This window comes from Geotrypetes seraphini, chromosome 2, assembly GCF_902459505.1.
Source record: "Geotrypetes seraphini chromosome 2, aGeoSer1.1, whole genome shotgun sequence".
In the NCBI taxonomy this organism is placed as follows: domain Eukaryota; kingdom Metazoa; phylum Chordata; class Amphibia; order Gymnophiona; family Dermophiidae; genus Geotrypetes; species Geotrypetes seraphini.
This window is the reverse complement of record NC_047085.1, coordinates 180,314,730-180,341,049: the sequence shown is the minus strand read 5'-3', so window position 1 is coordinate 180,341,049 and position 26,320 is coordinate 180,314,730. Positions and strand designations below refer to the sequence as shown.

The 26,320-nt window shown below is 41.9% G+C and overlaps 1 protein-coding gene across 7 annotated transcripts in view; it reads right to left on the bottom strand.

Annotated features, from left to right (window-relative positions):
- Positions 1–26,320, bottom strand: part of ATP9B (ATPase phospholipid transporting 9B (putative)) — a 668,517-nt gene that overhangs the window by 184,431 nt on the left and 457,766 nt on the right. For all 7 annotated transcript variants that reach the window (XM_033934419.1, XM_033934424.1, XM_033934423.1 and 4 more), the window contains one exon: positions 19,833–19,945. In XM_033934419.1, the coding sequence (XP_033790310.1) occupies positions 19,833–19,945 (113 nt within the window). The remainder of the gene's footprint in view (positions 1–19,832; positions 19,946–26,320) is intronic.

Below are 26,320 nucleotides of genomic sequence, written 5' to 3'. Positions count from 1 at the left end.
TTTAAATCTCTGAGAGAATGTTTTCAGTTGGAATTCCAGAAGAATATGAACTTCACACCCCATGACATCTATCAGGGGTTTTTCTAATGACAGCTTTGACTTCTAGTGGTATTACCATGAGGCTACTGCTAGAAAAATTCAAGTGGAGAGGCAGAGTGGTGAGAGGCATTGATCTGCAAGTGCTGATGCAGTGCGTACAAAGAGCAGACCCAATATATCCAGGTGATACAAGCAGTAGTGCTGCCTGATTCATCGATTAACTTTGGTGAATTGATTTGTTGTCCAAGAAAATTGGATTCACTAATTCAGTGACCCCTGCCCTAGTGAGACTTGGCATACCTCCAATACCTCCTAAAACAGCTGTGGCAGAAGCACTATGAACGGTCTTGCTTCACGGCCTTCCCAGCTGAGGCCTTCCCTCTGCCACATCACTGATGATGTCATCAGTGCTGCAGCAGTGGGAAGCCCATGGGGGGCCTTAGGGATCTGGCCAATCAGAGTCTTAGGCCACTTCCGTGCATCCCAGGATGCATGGGAAGGAGGCTTAAAAACCTCTCCTACAGGAGGGGCCATTGACATCTGAGACAATCAGGGCTTTAGGCCCCTACCCGGTGCATCTCAGAAGCACTAGGAAGGGGAAGGCCTGCCATTTGGAAGTGGTGAGCCTGCTTGCAGGAGGAACTGGGCATCCCTCTTGCCGGCCATCAGATTAAGATATGGGGAGGTGGCAGGGGGATTGTGGGGTGTCTAGGAGTGTCATGGGTGGAGTCGGGAAGTATTTGGAAGGCTTCGGGGGAGGATGGGGCCAGCGGCAGGAGGGAGTGGGAATCCCTCCTGCCAGGGGATGTCTTGGGGGTGGTGGCAGGAGGAATTGGGCACTCCTGCCATGGACATTCGTGGGGGGGAAGAGCTTTGGGGGTTCCAGGAGGAGGGAGTGGACATCCCTCCTGTTGGAGGATGTCTTGGGGGGGGGAGGGTGGCGGCAGGAGGAATTGGGCATCCCTCCTGCCAAGAGATGTCTCGGGGGGGGGGGGGGTAGTGGCAGGACATATTGGGCACTCCTCCTGCTATGGACATTTGGGGAGGGCTTCGGGGGTTCTGGCAGGAAGGAGTGGATATCCCTCCTGCTGGACAACTTCGTAGAGGGAATGGATTCTCTGCCACGGCCGCTAAACTGATTGCCTGCAGGGAGATTCCCTTGTGGCAATCAGCTCAGCGACAATACAGCTCTCTAACTGGCACCTGTGACATGGACACTGGTTAGAGAATCAGGGTGGTTAAGTGGGTTTAAGCGTCTGTCAGTCAGGACAGATACGATTCCATATAGGAAGCCTGTGAGTGATTCTCAAAAGCTACTTAGGCTGCTGCTGAGACCGGGCGGTCCTATACAGAATCCGGCCCTGCTAGTCTACCAGGTAGTAAAACAAGTGATTTGTGAATTTTGGGTAAGACATAAATGACTGAAGTTCTGGGATAAGGGTTTTACATATTCCTTATCAATCAGGAATCTTGCTGCTTTTCTGATGTCTTAATATGTGCACCACTTTTTTTCTTAAAGTTACTAGGCATTTTTTTTCTTTTTATAAAAGTTCTCATAAGAACATAAGAAGTTGCCTCCACTGGGTCAGACCAGAGGTCCATCCCGCCCAGTGGTCCGCTCCCGTGGTGGCCCACCAGGTCCTTTGACCTGTGAAGTGATTTGACCATTTTTATATCCTACCTCTGCTTCTATCTGTACCCCTCAATCCCTTTATCCTTTAGGAACCTATCCAAACCTTCCTTGAACCCCTGTACTGTGGTCTGGCCTATCACAACCTCTGGAAGAGCGTTCCATGCGTCTACCACCCTCTGGGTAAAAAAGAACTTCCAAGCTGTCCGCCCTTACTGTCGTTTCCATCCTGGATGAAGGAATGGAGTCCTTTATATACAGTGCTACTCCTCCACCCTTCTTGTGTGTCCTGTCCCTCCTATAGAGTTTGTACCCTGGCAGGGCCACATCCCATTTGTTGTCCTCGGACCACCATGTCTCTGTGACTCCTATTATGTCCAAGTCCTCTTTACTGGCTATAACTTCTAGCTCTCCCATTTTTGTCCTTAGGCTCCTGGCATTTGTATATAGGCAAATTAAGTCCCAGTTGGTTACTTTCTCATTTGGTTCTCCTCGTGGTTTGGTGCTCCTGTCGATCCCCTCACGGTCTGCCAGTCCCCGAGCCTCGTTCTGTTCACCTTCCTCCTGTGGTGTGTCTATCCCGTCCGCTTCTTCGACTTTGGATAGCCCTCTGTTTCCGGCTGTTTCTTCATTTTGTCGCTCTTTAGTTCCTTAAGTTCCTTTGATCCCTGCAAGGTGTCTTTGGGTTTTAGTCCAGAAAATGTCCACACAGTCTCGAGCCCTCTATTGCCATTTCCTGATTCAGTATCCTTGCTTGATACTGTGGTCCGATGTGTCGAGGTCAGATCGACTATCGGCTTTCCCCTTGTTATCAGTTTTAAAGCCATGTCTATGCTGGTCTGGATGTTGCGTGCCAGCATCCTCGTCCCAGCCGCACTCAGGTGCAGTCCGTCTCTCCTGTAGAGCTTGTTTTTCCCCAGGAAGGTTGTCTAGTTCCGTACAAAGTGGAAACCCTCCTCATCGCACCATCTCCTCAGCCATCCGTTTATTGCTTGCAGCTCGATCTGTCTCCTTGCATCTGCCCTCGGTACTGGCAGGATCTCTGAAAAGGCTATCTTCCTTGTCCTCATCCTGAACCTGTCTATGAAGAGCAGCAACATAATCTTGTTTCATGCTGACCACTGCACCTCCTTTTTCTGCTTGTTTTATGACTATTGATGGATATTTTTTTCAGGAAATGATGGCCTCTTTCTTATCCCTTGTTAGATTAACAAAAAGGTCTCTTATTTTGATGTTCTAGTGCTTCAATATTTTTAAGGATAAGTTTTATATACTTGTATAATAGGATTGGTGTTGCCAGGATGATTCCATATGCTGTCCCTTTCACTACTGATTGAGCAATATTAATTATGTTCTTATGTGCAAAATAGTCAATTTTCATTTTTCTGTTAAATTTGAATAGATCAGTTCTGGTGTTGAAAGCATTATATTTAGGCATTGGTACAAAGGACATACCTTTTTTCAAGATTGAAATAGCCACATCATTCAATGGCCTTTCTGATAGGTTAAAAATGTTATCTATTAGTCTTGATTCAGGTGTGTCCTTTTGTTATCATATTCTGGGGCAAACCAAAGGTTCATCAAGCCCAGTATCCTGTTTCCAACAGTGGCCAATACAGATCACAATTACCTGGCAAGATCCCAAAACAGCACACAGATTTTGTACTGCTTATCCTAGAAATAAGCAGTGGATTTTCCCAAGTCCATCTTAATAGTGGCTTATGGACTTTTCTTTTAGGAAATTATCCAAACCTTTTTTAAATTCTGCTGAGTTAATTGCTTTCACCATATTTTTTGGTAATGAACTCCAGAGTTTAATTACATGTTGAGTGAAGAAATATTTTCTTTGGTTTGTTTTAAATTTACTACTTAGTACGAATAGTTTCATTGCATACCCCCTTATTCCTAGTATTTTTTTAAAGAGTAAACAAGCGATTCATATCTACCCATTCCATTCCACTCTACTCAGTATTTTACAGACTTCTATCATATCTCCCTTAAGCCATCTCTTATGCAAGCTGAAGAGCCCTAGCCACATTAGCCTTTCTTCATAGGGAAGTCTTCCCATCCCTTCTATCATTTTTGTCACCCTCTTCCGTACCTTTTCTAATTCTATATCTCCCTCTCCCTTTGCCTGAAAAGTACAGTAGGTTCCTCTTAGTGGTCTCTGAGGTTTCTGGGTACTGGTGTGTTTAATCCTTTTCTCCATAGTTTTCCTAGCTGTTTCTTTCATGATCAATGTTGAGTTTCACTGATGCACAATTGCAAGACCTCCTTCCAAAAGAATCATTCTTTAGAGAAAACAACAATGATGACTACCTAGAACACTGGGAAGACAGATTGAGCAAGCATACAGTATGTACTGAACTACACTTCTCAACTTTACTAGATTATTGCTGCTATAAAATGATCTCCAGAGAGCTGAGGATCAATAAAGAACGAAAAATGTATAATGAGGACAATGTCATTCTAATGAAATGGGAAGCAATATTGAACAAATGTTCATTAGACCTTATGATCCTCATCATAAAGACTGCCTCTAGAAAAGCAGAAAAGTAATAAGATTTAGATAAGAAACTCCAATATCTTTAAGAGCATGATATATGTTTTTAACATACTGTATAATGATTAAAGTAAACAACTAGAACGTTTTAAGGAGAAACACACGAAATTCAAAAGTTCAAATGTGATGAACAAGATTATAAATATGATACTATATATGCTTGGCACAAGAAAACAAAACAATATAGATCGAGTAACAGGTAACACTAACATTGACCATAAAAAAAACAGGATTGCAGAGAGGATGCCATATAAAAGAACATGTGAGGCCAAAGCCCAGCAATAGAAAGGAATAATAAAAGGGTGAGAAGTGATTCCGATGAGGTTTTTGACTCATCAGCGTCACTTTGCACAGCACCACTGAAATAAAATATTTCAGTAAAGGTTTTACAACTAAGGTTATAGGAAGTTTCGCCCCAGGTACAGTAGTGTGCAAAAGTCCTACAAACATGGTGAAATTCAAAAACTGTATTTAGTAATTTGTGACTTACCCCCTCTTCTATTAAACTGCGCTAGCAATTTTTAGTGCAGAAAGCCACGCTGAATGGCCCGCGCTGCTCCTGACACTCATAGGAACTCTATGAGCGTCGAGAGCGGCGCAGCTCCCTGTGCTAGAAACTGCTAGCGCAGTTTAATGGAAGAGGCCCTTAGTTAACATAATTTTGTCTAATCAGAAATGATATTTTTGCAACCAATCAGCATTAAGCTTCACTACGTGGTGGGAAGTATAAATTTCTGGGATGCCTGCATCTGGTTTCATTCAAACTGATTGACCAGCAACATAAATAACAATAAAGTCCAAATTTCAGTTATTGTCAGAGGAAAACCAGGTTCGAATAGTGGTTCTTGGTGAAGAGTATTCCAGTAGGCAGACTGCATATAGGGTGGAATGCAATCAAAGTACAGTGATCAGGTTGCTTCAGAAGAAGAAAGAGACAGGAGGATCACAGGATAGACAGTGTTCAGGTCGACCAAGAAAGACAAGTTACAGACAAGATCGAGTGTTGAGACACACATCTTTTGCCAATAGGAAGTAGACGTCACCTCTGTTGTTGAGAGTGTGGCAGTACAAGTGCTCAGCCATGGTTAGTACAAGCAAAGTGAGGCATAGGTGCCTGGAATTTGGTTTGAGAAGGTATAAAGCTAGGAAAAAAACACTACTGACTGTGCAGCAAAGAATGGCATGGGCTGTGTAATATGGCAAGTGGACAAAGGAAATGTCAGAAAAGGTGTTATTTAGTGAACACTTAGAGAAGTGTTATTTAGAGAACACTTTCTACTTCTTGGGTGATCAGTGCAGAATGTATGTATGCAGATATCCAGGAGAATTCAAGCCTGAATGCCTTAACCTGTCAGTTAAACATCCTACAAAGTTTATGGTATGGGGATGTATGGCGGCAAGTGGTGTTGATCGGCTTCATCTTGTAGAGAGCATGGTGAATGCAGTAAAGTACATTGAAATCCTGCAGAAACTCTTGTTGCCTTCAGCAGAGAACTTGTTTCCTGGTGATTACTTCTTTCAAGATGATAATGCATCATGTCATTGAGCAAAAACTGTACTTGAATGGATGAGAAATAAGGGAGTGAAGACAATTGATTGGCCTGCTCAGTCACTAGATCTCAATCCAATTGAGAACCTGTGGCACAAGCTGTCACTGAAATATAAAAAAAACAGAATTCCACATAAGGCTCACAAAATTCAAGGTGAAGTCTTGTACTGGGGGTATTGAGGACCCTGGCAGGGACCCCATGTTGGTTCTCCTGGATTCCGCGGTCACCGCACACCTGTGTATGGCCAATGGACCTTTGGAGGGCTCTGTAAAGGGTCTATTTCCTTGGGAACAAGCCTCCTGTAGATCCCCAGCCCTGGAGGACTTGGAGAAGGCTGAGCCCAAGGATGCCACCCCTTCCCTGTGTACTTCATTGCACATGGGACATGGACTCTCCTCAGCCAGCCAGCCAGTACAAACCTGGCATGATATAGGGGTAGGAAGGCCTGTCAATTTTAAGCAAAACTGAATGGTTTTGAGGCAGATGGAGGCTTTAGAAAAAAGTTCGCTTAAGATGGCCACCACCAGTAAAATCGCCAGATGGCTTGCTTAAGATGGCCGCCACCACTAAAATTGCACCAAAAACGTACCGTTAGGACTTCCCTAAAGTACAAAAATGCAAGGAAATGGGTTTTAGAGGTGGGGAACCTTGGCTCTGGCTGCAGAAACCTTCAAAATTCACTTTTGGAAAACCCCCTGCCACAATTTTCCCCATAGGCTATAATAGTCTTACTCACTGTGCCATGTGTCTGCCTGCTTCAGCTCAGGAATGCAACTGGGATAAATGGAGAGGATTCTGCCTCACAGGTTCACCAGATGAACTTAGTCTTTGGTCTGCAAGTCGAGCCAAGGTTGGATTGAGCCTCAACCCCCAGAAAACATTACACCGCGAAGGGGGAGAGGACAGTGCATCTGGTACACTATTAACCCCAGTCAAACTGGGAAGGAGCCAAACAGTCTGCGCTCAAGTTCCTGATAAATCAGAGATGTGAAAAACTACGCAAGGGATTGGCCCCTAAGCTCAGAAAATACAAAAGCAGGCTGGCTAGCTTGGTGTTTACAAGGGCTGATTCTGTTAGCAACAGTTTTCCACAGTGCAAATCTGTATCTTCTCCCAGGCAGAGGTTCCAACAAGTGAGAATCTTTGGGCACTGAGCCTCCAACCGAACATTTAGAAAAAAATACCTGAAAATAATAAAACCGCAGTGCAGAGCAGAAACAATTCTGAGCAACTTGCTTGCAGAAAAAAACTGAGGGGGCAAGAGCAGCTCCCTGGGAAGGAGGCAGAGTTCAAAAGATGATTGACAGCATTCTGCAAGCAACTTGTGGGTTGAGATGCAAAACCCTAACTTCCAGGACCACCAGACACATTGTACTAAAATTTAGCTTTTATATCATCTTGTCTTCATTCAATGTAATACAATGAACATAACAAAATATATAGGGATACTTACTGTGTCTTATAGTTTTCATTAAGCATAATGGATAACCACAAAATTAAATTACACAAAGCATAATGTATGCTTCTCAACATTCATTCCTACTAGAATATAGATAACCCCTATGCAACTAAAAGTATTAATATATACAAACGAAACCCTAAGATTCAAGACTCTGCATGCAGTACAACCCCCAGAGAAATAGAAACAAATGCATTTCTTCCTGAACTGTGCAAAATATAGACAGAATATGTAAATTCTCAAATTGACACATATCCCTTTCTATTCCCTCTCTCACTTCAGCATCTCTTTCCCTCACTCTCTCCATTCTTTCATTCATGCTTCCCTCTCTCCTTCCCTTCATTCTATGGCCCAAGTTTATGCTCCCTTCCTCTTTCCCTCCTTCTTTCCATCATTTGTCCAAAGTTTGTGCTCCTTCTTTCTCGAGTCCCAACACACCCCTCTTCCTCCCTCCATTCTGTGCCTTCCTCTGGCGGGTGTTTACCTTCTGGCCGGCTCCCTCCTCCTCACTGCCGCAGTCGTTTCTGTACACAAAGCTGCGGGCGGTGGCTGCTACATGCATCCCGCGCCAGAACCGGAAGCTTTCTCTCTGACGTTGCAACGTCAGAGAAAAGGCTTCCAGATGAGGCGAGGGACATGCAAGGAGCAGGAAACGCCACATCACTCTCAAGCCGGTGCAGAGTCACTGCGGGCCGCATAAAATGGCCAGGCAGGTCAGATTCAGCCCGCAGGCCTTGTGTTTGAATCCTGTGCTTTAGGCTGTACTGTAAGTACTCGGGGCTGGATTCTCAAAACTTACCATGCCTTTAATGATGGTCGCTACACCAGTTCCAGATGGCTTAGTATACCAGTATTTTACCGCATGATTATCAGAACGGCTCACTGTGGTCTTTTCTGAGTTTCCTAGCAGCCTCTGACTCTGCCATGCAAATCTAGTACAACGAGGTCATTACTATTAAAATGGTAACAAAATTGGCTCATTAATATTTAAACAAGCACTCCAGATGATTCAGCATCATCGCCAGATGATTTTCCAAACAAAGCGTTAGCTTTTAAATGCCAAAAATTACTGGCTGGTCTGGAGGTGCCGGTCCTGTAAAAAGTGTATCTTGGGCATGTGTTTCTGGCTGTGGCTCATGATAAAAATTAAAGAAAACACACTATTCACATAAATTATTGTAATATAGTGATGGGGAAAAAAAATCTCAAAAGCATGTGTCTTGAACACATATATAAAGGCAGCTTTCAACTAACACGTATAAAACAAGCCTTTAATACACACCTTTAATACATGTGCTTGAGATGTGTGCTTTTGAGAATTTTTTTCCATCACTATATTGCACCTCCCCTCCCTTCCCCTTCATCCAATAGTGCTGCCACGCCAATGATTGACACAATGACATAGCGTTTGATGGTAGTTCTCCGCCCCTCCTATCTACTCATGCCTCTTTTCGTGAGCTATTCTGCACATGTGACTGATCTCATGTAAATTTGGCAACCCTCTGTAAATCTCATTTGCATGTGCAGTTCTTTGAGAATGGCTCATGTTTTTTTGAATAGTTAGATTTGCAGCTGCTACAGCGACCAGTCAGATTTTACTGGCAATATTAGAGAATCTGGCCCTCAGTTTGTATCAAAGCAGATGGTCAGTCCTAGAGTAGAAACATGACAGGAAGGCGTAAGGTGACACTCCCCGGGAAACAAGTCTTTTCTGCTCATATCAAAACATTTAATGCAAAATACTCATTAACTATTTAATATATATAATGAGGTGGAACAAACAAGGAGTGCAATGGTCTTCTCTATCTTGGAACTTGCTAGATAGAAACAAGATATCTTGCATTCAGGCATGTCTGAGATAGAAAGCAGGCTAAAGAACATCTGACAGGGTGAGCTTCAAGAACGATGTGTCTATTTACTAGAAAGCACAGTTACTTACCATAACAGGTGTTATCTGGAGACAGCAGGCAGATAGACTCACATATGGGTGATGTCATCCATGGAGCTCGGTATGGACAGCATGAAAAGTATACTGTCACTTTAAGTTTTAAGAAACTTTGCGAGTGCCTTCCTGCCCGATGCCTGATCATGGTACCTCAGTTCCATAAGCAAGCTAAGAAGCCAATCAGGGAGGTGGGTGGGTTGTGAAAATATCTGCTTGCTGTCTCCAGATAACACCTATTACGGTAAGTAACTGTGCTTTATCCTAGGACAAGCAGACAGCATATTCTCACACATGGGACTCCACAGCTTATTGGAACAGGATGGAGGGAGAGTTGGCCAAAGAAGTAAAAAAAAAAAAATTGTAGAAAACTACTTGGCTGAAGCGACCCTTCCTTATGGAAAAGATTCCAGACAGGAGAGGTGCATAAATAAGTAGACTGAGGACCAAGTAGCAGGAGAGGAACACAAGAATGCAACTGAAGCCAGAATGGCAGAGAGCTTACATTATATCAGAGATGCCCCAAGTGTTCAAGAATGATGTGTCTATTATATCAGAAAATGTAATTGGCTGGATCTTTACCTTTGCACAATTGGATTCAGAGCTTGCAGAGATCAAAACCAACAAATTTCAGTTTACAATAGCTCATAATAAATGTCCTACAGCTAGCTCATAACAACATAATATAAAAGATCCAATACAAAATCACTCCAATTAGGGCATTAAGGAGGCAATTCTATAACAGGGTGCTGCCATTTAGGCATCATATTACCGCAGGTAGTGAGCCTATTCTACTGCATATGCATACTTATGTTCGTAAATGTCCCTATAGAACAGTGGTTCCCAACCCAGTCCTGGAGGAACACCAGGCCAATTGGATTTTCAGGCTAGCCCTAATGAATATGCATGAAGCAAATTTGCATGCCTATCACTTCCATCATATGCAAATCTCTCTCATGCATATTCATTAGGGCTAGCCTGAAAACCCGATTGGCCTGGTGTTCCTCCAGGACAGGGTTGGGAATCACTGCTATAGAATACTAGGCTAAAGCCACATCAATTTCCCAAAATTTTGGCATGAATATTTTTGTCAGATCTATCGCTCACAGACATGTTAGTGCTTAAATGTGACATTTGCTTGTATAATATATAGAAATCTGTAAGCAGCCTATGCCCTTTGAATGTTTTCCTAACAATTATGTGCGCAATTATAGCTTAGGTAAGCTATTGCCATTTACATGCATAAGTGTACATTTACCCTTGTGGAGACCAGTATTCTATACATTTAAGTGGTCCTTTTACTAAAGCTTAGCATATGCACAAAAGGTACTTAAATTTGGGTGAGCATTACAGAATGAAAGGGTAAATATAAGAAAATACCCAGTCAAACAGAAGTTATTGCTCAATTAAATAAATATAACATGTACACAAATCACACATCACTGTTTCTGTTTAACTAAATAAAATCCCAAATCAAACATTCAATAAATCCATAAAATCTGAGGTACAGTTGTTTTAAGCTCTAATAGTTTAACAAAAACTGTACATTATAAAAACCCACAGAAATTCTCTTGTCATATTTAAAAATCATGTTTTTTGGGCAACAATCAATTTTGCGTCATAGTACAGTATATGCAAAGCTAAAGTCTGGCTCGGTTATATCTGACATAATTTATCTCCTTCACTGAAGCAGATTATTTCTGATTATTCACCTCCTGCTTCTAGAAACAACTTTTAGGGCATTATGTGAAATGATAACCTTCCTTGATTCCATCACTACTATCAAACACTTTTCTGTTAACTTTAGAGGAACTCTTTATCAATCCCTGTTTGAAAACAAGGGCCTCTTCTATTAAACTGCGCTAGCGGTTTCTAGCATGGGGGAGCTGCGCTGGATGGCCCACGCTGCTCCGGACGCTCATAGAGTTCCTATGAGCGTCGGGAGCAGCACGGGCCATTCAGCGTGGCTCTCTGCACTAAAAACTGCTAGCGCAGTTTAATAGAAGAGGGGGGGTAAGCCTCTTGATTTTATTTTTTTTATTTTTGACTGGGTGTAATGATCCACTGAACTGTGAATATTCTGCCCATCAAATTAAAGTGTTGTCTAATAAAGGGTTTAACTTTTCTGCTCATCTGGCATTGCTTTTCAGCTCCTGCCTTAAACCTCTGCATTTGCATTCTGCTAACATTGATGCCATTATAGCCACAAATAAATTAAGCCGATTTACTCCTTCTGAATTATGTTATGTTTATTGATGCTTGTATAATTTAATTTCACACAAATTCCATTAAAGATTATGCCCTCTGTCACAAAATGCTTCCAGTGGGGAAATATAATCAGGTTATAATAGATCTGTACGCTACATTACAGTGGACCCACTCGACTCTTGTCATCTTAATAATAAAATAGCACACAAACAAGGGATAAAATCAATGGCACATAAGAATGACTAACTGGCAAGCTGACTGGCAGTTTTTATTAACCTAGATTAAAAAAACCCTTCAATATATAATTTTGTTTGAGGTGAAGACAAGAAAGGATACAATAATTGAATATTTGATTAGTTTGGGCTTAAATGACTTGTACATCTTTAAGATTTTTGCTGCTTGCAAATAAAGCAAGCATTTACATGCTATTCATTTGTAAAATTGAAAAGCTGGAAGCAGTCCTAGGCAATGACATGTGTCTGGATAATACATACCCAAAACCCCAGTATCCATTTGATTTTTCATTTTAGTCTAGATATCAAAATCTTCTAATAAGCAATTTTACTAAAAATAAGTATATTTTTTGTTTTATCTTGTAAGGCAGGTAAGGAATCAACAGATGAAAAAGGCCTGGTCAGAAACAACTGACAAAACACAAGACCGATAAGTATGGAAGATGCTTCTGTCTGCTTTATGTGTTGATTAGCTCAAGAAGCTTTAATGACAATAATAATAATAATAATAATGGTATTCTCTGATAACACAAGTGCAAGGTGAAAACAACAATGAATTACGTGAATTTATCTTTGTACCAGTACAGAAACTATTTGCACCAATTTCTTAAAGACAGCTTTCCGGAAATACCCATCAGATTAATAAAACCTTGAAACAGCAGTAAATAATTCCTCTCAAAAGAAAGACATGTAGATTGTTGCACTGATGTCATCAGAAACAACCCAATACAGATCTGCAATGTCACTTGCTAGTGGATCATGCAAGAGAGATGGGGCTTTAGGGATTCTCTTGGAGAAACTAATTTCAAAGTTTTTAGGTTTTTGGTTGGGTTTTTTTTTTTAATGTGAGAAAATAGTACTTTACCCAAGTAAAATGGCTGTTTGAAAACTGCTCCCTCAATCCTATTAAAATTAGGTGGTGTTCCACAAGCTGCATTTGGTGGAAAGCATTCCTGGCAAAGGTGTGTACAATTTGTATGAAAACAAAAAATGATGCATGTGGACTATATTTTCAAATACACGTTTTCCATAAAAAGCATTTATAAAACACAAAACCAGTATATAAGACACAAAACCAGTATATAAGGACATACGAAAATACATATTGCCATTCTGGGACAGTATCCTCTTTCCCAACAGTGGCCAATCCAGGTCATAAGTACCTGGCAACAGATTTTGTTCTGCTTATCCTAGAAATAATGGCTTATGGACTTTTAAGAAATTATTCAAACCTTTTTAAAAACCTGCTAAGCTAACTGCTTTCACCACATTCTCTGGCAACAAATGCCAGAGTTTAATTACACGATGAGTGAAGAAATATTTTTTCCAGTTTGATTTCAATCTAATACTTAGTAGCTTCATGACACGCCCTCTAGTCCTAGTATTTTTGGAAACGGTGAAGAAGTGATTCACATCTACCCATTCCTTTCTACTCAGTGTAGACCTCTACCATATTTCCCCTGAGCTGTCTCTTCTCCAAGCTGAAGAGCCTTAGTCGCTTTAGCCATTCTTCATAGGGTAGTCGTCCCAACCCCTTTATCATTTTTGTCACTCTTCTCTGTACCTTTTCTAATCTCCTATATCTTTTCTGAAATGTGGTGACCAAAATTGAATACAGCATTCAATGTGCACTCACCCAATGGAGCGATATAAAGGAGTGACCTACTACTACTTATCACTTATATAGCGCTGAAATGTGAACACAGCGCTGTACTTTAAAGATGGTCCCTAAGTGAAAACACTTAGGGGCTGATTCTGTATAGGATGCCGGTCTCAGCACCGCCTAAGAGGCGGTTGAGAATCACACCTGGTGTCCAATATAGAATCATGTCTGTGTTAAAAAAAAACAAATGCCTTACCCCCTGATTCTCTAACCTGTGCCAGTTATAGAATCACACCTGCCTGATCGAGGGATCCCTTGCCATCAGCTGATAGCGGCAAGGGAATCCTGATCAGCTGAACCGGCATGTCTCTCCAAAGCCTTGGCTTCGGTGAGTCCTGCTGGCTCAGCTGATCGGGAAGGAGGGACCACAAAAATTCTGAAAATTATCCAGCTCCAGGGGCACAGAAAAAAAACACTCCTACAGGCACGCGTGCAGATGAAAAGAACTAAAGGTGGAGTTAGAGAGCCCAGTGAAGTACAACAGAGGCAGAGTGAAAAATCCAGAGTGGATTCCTTCTGCAGCAGCATGAGGCTATAGGGAAATAACCTTACTATTTATTTATTCATTCATTTCTTTAGCCCATCCTCCCAAACAAGCCCAGAATGGGTTACAGGAGTACATACACGGTCGAGGCATAACATACATGACAAATATTGATAGTTTAAAATAACATCTGAATTACAGTAGGAAACAACATTTATGTTATATTGAGTAGCAACTGAGTATCAATAGGTCGGTAGTGCAGCTACTGAGTCATTAAGGCCATGGGTTTTTAATTTGCTGGTCTCATAAAGAGGAAGGTTTTCACGATCTTCCTGAAGTTCCATAGTCTGTTCTGCATTCTGATGGATTAGGGGATGATATGCCATAATTTAGGTATGTAATGCGAGTAGGAGCGATTGTGGGCTGTTTCAGTCTTGCGATACCATCTACTGTGTTTCACTGAAAATAAGACACTGTCTTATATTAATTTGGGGCCCAAAAAAGGCACTAGGTCTTATTTTCAGGGATGCCTTATTTTTTCCATGTACAATGATCATCTCTCCCTTCCTCTCCTACACACCAATTCTTCCTATTTCCTTTCTCTCCCCCAATGTGCATCTTTCCTCCCCTCTCACTCATCCCCTTGTGCAGTATCTTTCTATCCCTCCCTCCCATCCCTTGTGCAATAGAACTCTTGCAGCTTCTATCCTCCCTCCCACCCATCCCTTGCAGCTTCTATCCCTCCCTTCCTCCCATCCCCTGTGTAGCATCTTTCCATCCCCCGCCACGCACACCCCCCCGGCCGACCAATCTCTCCCTTTCATTCGAACCACAAGACCGAAATAAATACCTTATAACAAACCAGCAGTGTCAGCAGCAATCTAGACAGGCTGCTTCGCAGCCTTCTATCTTCCGAGCGTTTCTTTGCCGCATTGCTGATGACATCATCAGCAATGCAGCAGAGGAACGCCCGGTATGGGGGTTCCGGAGGTGGTAGCAGGAGGGAGTGGGCTGGTCTTCAACGGGGGGGGGGAAGGGGGATTTGGGGGCAGGAGAGAGTAAGTATCCCTTCTGTTCAGCTGCTTTGGGGGGGGGGGGCAGAATTCAGCAGTAGGAGGGAGTGGGCATACCTCCTGCTGGCGGGACATGTGGGGGGATGTCCCCTGCCACTGCCGCTCAGCTGATCGTGGCTGGGGGATTCCCTTGCCGCGATCAGCCCAGCAGCCATGTCTATTTGATATGTAGGTCAGCATTTTGCTGGCCTAAATTTCAGGCATCTGCTGCAGCCCTAGGGAGATGCATAGGGCCCAAGGCCACTTCCAGGAAAAACCACGCCCAGCGTTAGGCGAGCTTAAGTGTCCTGATGCGTCTCCCTCAACCACACCAAATGGCTATAGTGTAGGCATCCTGCCTTGGGTTAAAAAAACCCAACATGAGTCCCAATTGGCTGCTAGACAGTGATAGGACACCTACCACTGCCTACAATCAGGATGCCCATTTATAGAATTATCCCCTTTGTTCCCAGAAAGACAGACTTTTATCTCAGTTCCAGCACATTCAGGCCCTGATTCTCCAAAAGTGCGTCCCGATTTTAGGCAGCTGTAGACGTCCTACAGCTGTCTAATCAGCCAATTGGGATGCACGTTTAAAAAAAAAAAATGCTCCCCAGGCAGACCGCCCGGGAGAGGCGTCCTATTCAGAATCGGCCTATACTAAACGCCGATTCTGTAACCGGCGTCTTTAGAGAATCGGGTTAAATTAGACGCGGCCGCTATACTTATGGCAGCAAGGGATCTCCCTGCTGCAATATGTATAGCGGCCGCGGTTGTTGCGGCCGCCTGTCCCATCACCGACAGGAGAATGCCTAACTCCTCCTGTTGGAACCCCGAGCCCCCTCCCCCCCAAACTCGTAATCGCCGACAGGAGGATGCCCAACTCCTCCTGTCGGAACCCCGGAACCCCCTCCCCCCCCAAACTCGTAATCGCCGAAAGGAGGATGCCCAACTCCTCCTGTTGGAACCCCGGAACCCCCTCCCCCCGAAACTCGTAATCGCCGACAGGAGGATGCCCAACTCCTCCTGCCGGAAAGCCCAACGACCCCCCGCCCCAACTAATCTTCCTCCCCCAACTAACCTTTCAATGTTGGTCAGCTGGACGGGTCTTGCTGCCGTCCAGCCGACGGGTCTGCCTCGTGGAAATGAGACGGCACGCCCCTTCCCAGCCCATCCCCGCTAAATCTAAGGCCTGATTGGCCCAGGCTAGGCACCTTGGCCAATCAGGCCTTAGGATTAGTGGGGATGGGCGGACCCGCTATGCCTAAGGCCTGATTGGTCCAGGCTTCTACAACCTGGGCCAATCAGGCCTTAGATTTAGCGGGGATGGGCCGGGAAGGGGCATGCCGTCTCATTTCCACGAGGCAGACCCATCGGCTGGACAGCAGCAAGACCCGTCCAGCTGACCAAAATTGAAAGGTTAGTTGGGGGAGGGAGATTAGTTGGGGCGGGGGGTCGTTGGGCTTTCCGGCAGGAGGAGTTGGGCATCCTCCTGTCGGTGATTACGAATTTGGGGGGGGAGGGGGTTCCGGGGTTCCGACAGGAGGAGTTGGCCATCCTCCTGTCGGCGATTACGAGTTTGGGGGGGGGAGGGGGTTCCGGGGTTCCGACAGGAGGAGTTGGCCATCCTCCTGTCGGCGATTACGAGTTTGGGGGGGGAGGGGGTTCCGGGGTTCCGACAGGAGGAGTTAGGCATCCTCCTGTCGGTGATGGGACAGGCGGCCGCGGCCGCTATATTTTATTGCAGCAGGGAGATCCCTTGCTGCGATCAGTATAGCGGCCGCGTCTACTTACAATGTAGACCAGCATTTTGCTGGCCTACATTTTAAGCGTCTCTTCCTCTACTAGGGAGACACGTAGGGCCGCCTAAGTTCGCCTAAGGCCTGTAGGCGAGCTTAGGCATCTTGCGGGTCTTCCTAGGCGCCTTCAGGCCTGCCTGGGGAGCATTTTTTTTAAAAAAACGTGCATCCCGATTGGCTGATTAGACAGCTGTAGGACGTCTACAGCTGCCTAAAATCGGGACGCACTTTTGGAGAATCAGGGCCTCAGTGTATACTTTCCCCCAGATTCTATATATAGGGGCCAAAATTGGGCACCGATCCAAGATGTGTACCCAATTAAATTGGCTAATGAGCCAATTAGTGTCAATAATTGGGTGCTAATTAGAACTAATCAGAATGAATTTGGAACTGGATGCATATCTTGCTATAATGCTACATGCTATTCTATAACATTGTAAGCTCAAATCCTACAGCACGTTACCCTAAGAGGACATGGCCATGGGAGGTGCAAAGGCAGGTTGGTAGCAGTCCTAAAATGTGTGTGAAGTGTTATAGAATGCAACTATATCTGAACAAACTGATTGCAGCTGATTTTTGTATATAGCAAGACCTCAAACACCCAAGACACTACTTGTACTTATTTCGTGTCCTTACTGGGGCGACATAACCATCCTCCTCCCATTCGACATAAACAACCCAATCTCCTCAGGACGCCTGAAAACTACATTGGAAACAGTGGAAAAATGGATGACAGATCACAAGTTGAAGCTGAACTCTGACAAAACTAAATTCTTACTACTAGAGAAGGACAAAAAACCATCCCTAACAGAACTGGAAGTAAACTCAATCAAGTACCCTATACAGAGCGCCCTCAAAATCCTAGGTATACATCTAGACAGACGATGCACAATGCAAACACAAATCCAAAAAATCACCCAAAAAGCATTCTTCACAATGTGAAATCTAAGAAAAATCAGAAAATTCTTCAACAAAGAACAATTCAGGATCATTGTCCAATCCCTTGTGCTAAGTATTGTAGACTACTGCAACAGCCTCTACTTACCTTGCCCGACCAACACGATAAAAAAACTGCAGTCCATCCAGAACACAGCCCTCAGACTCATATACTCACTCAGCAAACACGACCACATTACCAATGCATACCTTGAATCCCACTGGCTACCAATAAAAGCAAGAACACAATTCAAACTCTACTGTCTCATTTTCAAAGTAACCCACGGCATGGCACCCAGTTACCTAAATAACCGTTTTCACCACTACCTCCCACCAAGAAGAAGAAGAACACAGAACCTTTTCACCTACCCTCCACTCAACGGTACTTGTCGTAAGAAACTTTACGACAACCTCCTGGGGACACAGGCAGCTAAAATAGACTCTGACATCTCAAAATTACTGACCAAAACAACAGACATAAAAGAATTCCGCAAAGAAATAAAAACATTACTGTTCAAAAAATATCTCCCATCACTCTAACCACCACCCAATGAGCTCCCAATCAACGACTTCGGAAATACCCACCTATATCATCTTTTTATCTGCGATCTAGAATGTACTGTAATTTCTTCTACACTACACCCGATTTAACCGATCGAGTTGACATGTATTACCTCTGTAAAATGCATTATCTTCTACTATATGTAATATCTTCTGTAATAAGTATTATCTTCTGTGAAATTGTAGTATCATAACTGTTCCTGTAACTTACTCTTATCCTGAAATGTAACTCTACTGGAATGTCCCAGATATTTTCTATATTGTAATCCGCCTAGAACCGCAAGGCACAGGCGGAATAGAAATCCCTAATGTAATGTAATGTAATCAGTCTTGTTAAATTTTTAATGCAGGTTATACCCTAATCTATCTATGTGGTGCTTTAAATAATTTTAGGAGGAGCACTTATCTTATAGCCCAATGGCTACCCAGCTGTTTCACTGGCATGTTTCCTCAGGGGCAGTTGCTCTTCTCCTCAATGTTATTTTTTTAATACTGTTAAATGGGCTCTCCCTACACCACTTGTGTTCCGATTGGAACATTAGGGAATAACCTGCATGTGGTATGATCAGTTGAACAAGCTATTTTTCCATATATTAATCATTGTTATAGAATGCCACAGATGTGCACCTAAATTGCATGCTGGGCATTCAGGTATAAGACCTGGAACCCAGATTTTGACATTTGCTGGTTTTGTGATATCTTTTTTATTGGAATGGGGTGACCATAACTGTCCACAATACTCAAACCATGTTTTCCACAATTTTTCAAATAATTCCTAACATTCTCTTTGACAGCCACAGCACACTGGGCTGAAAATGTTTACCTATTGTTCACACTGATTCCAAGAGCTTTTTCATGGGTATTGATTCCTCATTTAGGATTCCTTTTACTAAGCTGCTGTAAGCACTAGCACATGCTTACTGCAGCTTAAAAGGGCATACCATGGGATTCGCTGAGGCATCCCATAGTAAATTCCATCTTGGATAGTTGCCTTTTGGTTTCTTATTTTAAGTCTGTGTTGCTGTTATTCTGAAGATCATATGGCCTCTTTTCCTGTTCACTGGGGCTACTGCCCATCAGGGCCTTCTTTACACATTTGTGGCAGGTCAGTAAATAACCTAGTTCTTTGTAACCCTTTATCTTAGATGGTATATCAAGAAAATAATAAACTTGGAACCTATTATTTAAAACAGCAATGATACATTGGTGGCCAATGGAACACCACATTTAAATGTTTTCAAGGGTAATCTAGGAGGTCTTCAGCTGTTCTTGTTTTCCAAGGTAAGATGACTTTTCCTTTCTCTGTGTCTAAAAATGATTCCATGTCTTAGATTTGAATAGCACAGGTTACTTCTATTTTGGTACGGAAAGTTACTAGCCAGTTATCCAGATAGTGCAAATCTCAAATTTCTTATCTGTGGAAGTATACTGTTCTTACAGATAGACATTTCATAAAGCTCCATGTTGCTACCAAAAGGATGAAACAATGTACTCTGTAAAGGCCACAAGTTGTGGTCAGGGTGAAATCTAATTTCAGAACTTATTTCAGTTTACCTGGTTGGGTCTGAATGCCTTTTCTGTTTTTATTCAACACTTTTTCAGAACCTGTAGTGATTTTCATCTTATTGTTTACCATATATGGGAGTAGCTTTCAAAATTCAGTAGGATTTACCATAACAACATAGCAGAAGACATAAAAATTCATTAAGGTACCTGTGAATAAGAGTGTACAATATGATTCTGAATTTCATCCATTGTATCTATCCCATAAGACACAGTACCAAGATGGAGGCGCTTAAATACCATCTCATTCTGGGTCAGTGTTCCTACAATAAAATAAACAAGGAGCACATTGTCATAAAAAATATTTGATGATTTAGCAGCTCAATTTTACTTATAGGACTGTTCATTAAAAGGCAGCAGGATTATCCTCTGTGGGTAGTCAAAGCATTTACATACATAGCCATAAGAAAGGACTATTAAACATAAAACCTTATACATTAAGCAATTAGGGTTTTTTGTGGGAAAACCCCAGAATTTCACTACACATTTGAATAAAACCCCTGAATGACTCACTACTTACATACCATATATATTGAATATAAGTAAACCTATCTGACTATGAACTGAGGTTAAGTCCCCCCAACCAACAAAAAAAAGGGGGGGGGACTGCTATATTCAAGTGTTTCTCTCGTTCTTCCCTCTGCTGTGATGTTTGCCTGTGGGGTTGTGCTTTTTCCTTTGCATTTTATGATATATCATATTTTGTGGAGTCCAGAATTTTTTCTCTTACATTCCTAAAACAGTTGACGCTGAGAAGAAGGAGTAGAGTTCCTCATTCAGTAACATTCCTGGTAACTCTCCTAGCTGATGACAGCACCAGGAATGGATGGTATGGAGGCCCTGAGCATCTGTGCATGCTTAAGGCTGCTGGTTCCTGCCCCTTCATTTTCTGTGTTTAGGAGGATGGGAGCCAGCAGGCTTTGAACATGCATAGATGACTGGAGAAGAATGGAATCTTTGTATGCTGCTCTGGTAAATGGACAATACTCGGACTGGAAGAGTGTCACCAGTGGGGTGCCTCAGGGCTCGGTGCTTGGATCCGTGCTCTTAAAAATCTTTATAAACGATCTAGACATAGGTACAATGAGCGAGGTGATTAAATTTGCAGACGATATGAAGTTATTCAGAGTAGTGAAGCAGCAGGGGGACTGCGAAGATCTGCAATGTGACATAATCAGGCTCGAGGAATGGGTATCGACATGGTAGATGAGGTTCAACGTGGATAAGTGTAAAGTGATGCATGTTGGTAACAAAAATCTCATGCACGAATACAGGATGTCCAGGGCGGTATTTGGAGAGACCTCCCAGGAAAGGGACTTGGGAGTTATGATCGACAAGTCAAAGAAGCCGTCTGTGCAATGTGTGGCAGTGGTGAAAAGGGCAAACAGAATGCTAGGAATGATAAAGAATGGGATCACAAACAGATCGGAGAAGGTTATCATGCCACTGTACCGGGCCATGGTGCGCCCTCATCTGGAGTACTGCGTCCAGCACTGGTCACCGTACATGAAGAAGGACATGGTACTATTCGAAAGGGTCCAGAGAAGAGCGACTAAGATGGTTAAGGGGTTGGAGGAGCTGCCGTACGGTGAAAGATTAGAGAAACTGGGCCTCTTCTCCCTCAAACAGAGGAGGTTGAGAGGGGACATGATCGAAACATTCAAGGTACTGAAGGGAATAGACTCAGTGGATAAAGGCATGTTGTTCACCCTCTCCAAGGTAGGGAGAACGAGAGGGCACTCTCTAAAGTTTAAAGGGGATAGATTCCGTACAAACGTAAGGAAGTTCTTCTTCACCCAGAGAGTGGTAGAAAACTGAAACGCTCTTCCGGAGTCTGTCATAGGGGAAAACACGCTCCAGGGATTCAAGACAAAGTTAAACAAGTTCCTGCTGAATAAGAATGTACGCTGGTAGGACTAGTCTCAGTTAGGGGGCTGGTCTTTGACCAGAGGGCCGCGTGAGCGGACTGCTGGGCACGATGGACCACTGATCTGACCAGCAGCAGCAATTCTTATGTTCTTATGAGTCTGGAGAAGTTGGAATATTTTATACGAAAAATTTTACAGATGCATGCGGGATAAAATGTTCATAAATAATTTTCTTTGAGCAAACTATGCTGGATTTTCACAGCAAAAGTACTGGTAATTTAGCTTTGAAAATTGCCTCAAGAAAACTATATACAGTAAAACCTTGGTTTGCGAGCATAATTCGTTCCAGAAGCATGCTTGTAATCCAAAGCACTCGTATATCAAAGCGAATTTCCCCATAGGAAATAATGGAAACTCAGACAAACTCAAAAACTTTAATACAAATTGCTATACATACTTGTATTGCAAGACCTGGCTCATTTAGAACAGTCAGTACACTCCTGCAGCATCAGAAAGAGAACCATTGGCTCAGTTGTGATGATGTGATGCGTGTATACTGTATGTTCTCATATTGCAAGACTTTGCTTATATAGAACAGTCATTACACTCTTGCAGTGTCAGAGAGAGAACCATCAGTTGTGATGTGTGTATACTGTATGTATTGCAAGATATTGCTTGAATATCAAGTTAAAATTTAATCAAATGTTTTGCTTGTCTTGCAAAATACTTCCAAACCAAGCTACTTGCAATCGAAGGTTTTACAGTACTTATATGCATATCTGCTCTTTAGGACATACATTTTCTATGTTACAATACATGCATATATTTGAATTTTTGAATGTATGGAATTTATTTTATTAGGTATTTATACACCACCTATCAAGGTACTCAAGCATTTTCCCTATCTGACCTGGTGAGCAATGGATGATTGAGTGACTTGCCCAGGGTCACAAGCAGTGAAGGGTTTGAGCCCACAACCTCAGGGTGCTGAGGATATGGCTCTAACCACTATGCCACTCTTTCCCTATTGAGACCTCTAAGTTTCTGCTGTAGGTGAATAGAAGACCTCTTGTGGCTCTACTAAAGAACTGGACTTTGACTTGTGAATACCCTTGCAGCTTCCAAAAGAAAGGTGATCAGTGAGGTAATGGTAGGAGATGACCCCTTTTGGAGCAAACTGGCTGGGATTTTATGTTAATCATATTTTTAGTCCAAACTCGGATTACATTACAAAAGGTTGGATCAGTTACCCATGGAAACTACAATGGGCAGTTTGACATGGACATTCAATAGAGCTGCTAGTATAGATAGATCAGTACAGTTACAAATACAGAGCTACAAGTTCAAGTAGGTCATCATTGGCTTATTGTATGTTCCAGGATTTGCATTAGTTTGAAAATGAGCTTTTACATTATCATTTCAGTTACTTCGGGGTTGGCTCCCTGTCTTGGTATAGAAATGCTTTTAAGAATTTTCTGAACCTGAGATAATGGTCACAAGGTCATAATGCAAGTCTTAGTTGGTTCCAGCATTTTGCAAATTTTAGGTGAATAGATTTCTGGTGGAATATCTGTTGGAGGTGCCTTGGAGTAGGATGGCCAACTCTGTTAGGTAGTTGGGAATGTTGCCTGTCCAGGATCTTAAAGGCAATGATGCCTAATTTAAACTTAATCTTTGTGGTTATGGGCAGCTAATGTAGCTTCATATAGTAGGGCTGCAGCTGTTCTGACTGCCATAATCCATATATGAGTCTTACTGCTGTATTTTGAACTACGTAGTTGTAGATGCGATAGCAATGTTTTAGAACAAAGAACTAGTGTTACATTCTCCAAGTTTCCAAGTTTATTATACAGTTTGATTAATCGCCTAATCTATATTCTAGGCGATATACAAAATTGTACGAATATTACATTAGTCTAGTTGAGATAAGATTAGAGATTGCACTAAGATTTGGAAAGCCTCTGTTTTGAAGTATTACAAGGCACTGGCACTGTACTCTGGGACTCCAAGAGGCTAAAATCATCCTCCAACCATCTCAACAATCTCTTGGCAGTCTTAATGATATGGTCAGAGACTAAACCAGAGGTTCTCGCCTCCCCATCTTGAACAGTAGAACACACAACTCAAGGGTACTATTCTGATGCCCAAACAAAGCAAAACTCATATGAATTTATGATATTGGAGCCTGAGGACACGATCCCTGATGGTTATAATAAAAAAACAAGGCATTTTAAGTTAGTTTGAGAACTTAGAATTCAAATTGGGAAAAATCCAAGAGGGCAAAACAAGGTGCAAACCCCAAGAATATCACCTCACCACCCAGTCATTGCATATGCTTAAGTAGTATTGAAAAACAATTTTCTTCTTGAACTAAGCGTTATGCGGTATAGAAATCTGTTATTATGTTATGTTTTGCATATACACAATAAGTAATGCACTTATCTTTTCAGGATTAACACTCAAGTCCTGCAACTCCTCTGGTCCAATATTGGCTTGACAATAAACATTCAATTTCTACCTTGATTTTTTTTCCATTCTTGAAGTTCCTACCCTCCCTCAGAGAGGGGGGGGGGGTAATATAGCTGAATTTTTAGGTATTAGAGAAGAATGCTGGATTTTCAAACTTGGAACTTTACATCCCAGGAGGATTGAATAGTGAAATTGAGTGGCATGTTTTTCTGTAGGTTTTTCAGCTAAGCACTTTAACTCAGCCTTCACATTTAGTTTCTTAGGTGAATGCTGTTTTTTGATTGGACTGTACTTTGACAGCTGTGATATCATCACATTTGTGTAACATTATGATGTCATTCAGTTTCACCTATATTTGAATCAGAGTCAAGGTGTCTTTTTTTGCAGTTTGAAATTTGTGAAAAGCTTTTTTGCCTGTAAACTTTTCAGAGTTCAGGAAGGTATCCTCCGTGAAGCCAGATAATGATTTAAAAAGCTTTTACAAGTACAGTATGTTGGTGAGCTTTTTTAAATGATTTAAAACTACTAAAAAATGTAAAATTGTTTTTGTTTATACTTTCAGAGATTGAGCCACCTTTAAAGTTTATTCAAGTTACCATCTTGGTTCCCTGACGCAGGATCAAAACGGGCCACGTTGGAACCTTTGAAAAGATAAGATGTAGAAATAAGATGACTGTGATACAACGAAGAACATTGTTTTTCAATACTACTTAAGCATATGCAATGACTGGGTGGTGAGGCAATATTCTTGGGGTTTGTCCCTTGTTTTTGCCTTCAAGTCTCTGAGCATATACTTTTGTTATACATTTTGATTGAATGGAACAAATATATGGCTATTTCTATGAAGACATTTGATATTTTTAGAGGGGAATGACTTTGCTATTGGAGTCTTCTGAATCTTTGGCTGCCAGTCGTGTCACTGCCAGACTGAGGCTAATAAATAAATTTTAATTTTTCGCATGTGAATAGCATTTGCACATCCAAAAATTACTGCATGATGGTAAGCCATTTTTTGCTACAATATACACGAATTAGGTGCCTAGATCAGCATGTCTAGCCAATCTAGGTGTCTAACAATTAGCAGCTCATAATTGGCTTAAATTAAAAGTGGATGGTAGGCGCCTACCACTTTCAGGTGGGCGTATTTGGCATGGTTGGCACCACATTGAATTTAGGCACTGGTAGGCACTTAGCACTGGTGTGTAGGCCAAGAAAACCCTGGAATAAATAGGGAGTGAATAAGGCTAGAGTACCTATCTGTTCCAAAGTAGAGATTGTGCCATTTATAGAATCAGGGCCTTTGTGCACATATCTAAGAAAATTATATCATCCAAATGGTGGACATAACCAAACATTTTATGACTGTTGCTAGGAACATATATTTAGGAACTGTATGACTTTCATATTGAATATTACTATAAAAGGTATTTGCAGCAAATGTTTCCATAAAATGCAAAGTTGTATGAAGAGTGTAGAAACAAAAGGTCAATGAGATTTTAATGTGCTTGACAATTGCAAATAAACAAGAACAAACCTGTATAAAATACCTAAAGAAAAAAATGTAGATTTGTTAATCAAGTCAAGAGTTTTGTCTAAAATTATATTATTAAACACAGAGAAAAGTAGACACAGAGGAAATTAATTTCTAAAGAAAAAGTTCTACAGGCCTCATTCCATTGGTGACAACAGATGTGATTCACAACAGATCACTGAGGAATTTTTGGAGAAGCAGATTCAGAAAATGTGACCAAATATTGCAAAATTGTAATTTGGACCAATACCAACATTTTTGCAGGCCAAAATAAAACAATGGTGCCAGTCATACATAAGCATTAATAAATTGTCTCAGAAATACAAAAATGGGAATCTTTCATACAGGATTGCATCAACTGTGTTTGAAACAGAATACTTCAGAGGAAAAGAGAAATTTGCTTACAGGTTACCCTTTGAAATTTTGCCATCAAGAAGTATGCACAATACTGAAATCATCAAAGTGGGTTTCACAAATACATAAAATCAGATATGTGATCACTTTGTTGAACTATGCATATCATATTTTAAAATGTAGTAAATATAAGAAAACTCATTTAACAAAAATTCTCCTGTTTTATTCACAGCATTTAAATGGCTATTTGTCTGGAAGGATCCTTATTCTTAGTACTATATACATCTTTCCAACTATTACATGGGTTGAATACTTTTAGTTGGCTAACAAAAACGCTAAAATATTAATTAATTTAAGCACTCAAAATAGAAGTATATGTTTGTACAACCACATAAATTTTCAACAAGGACTGCTCC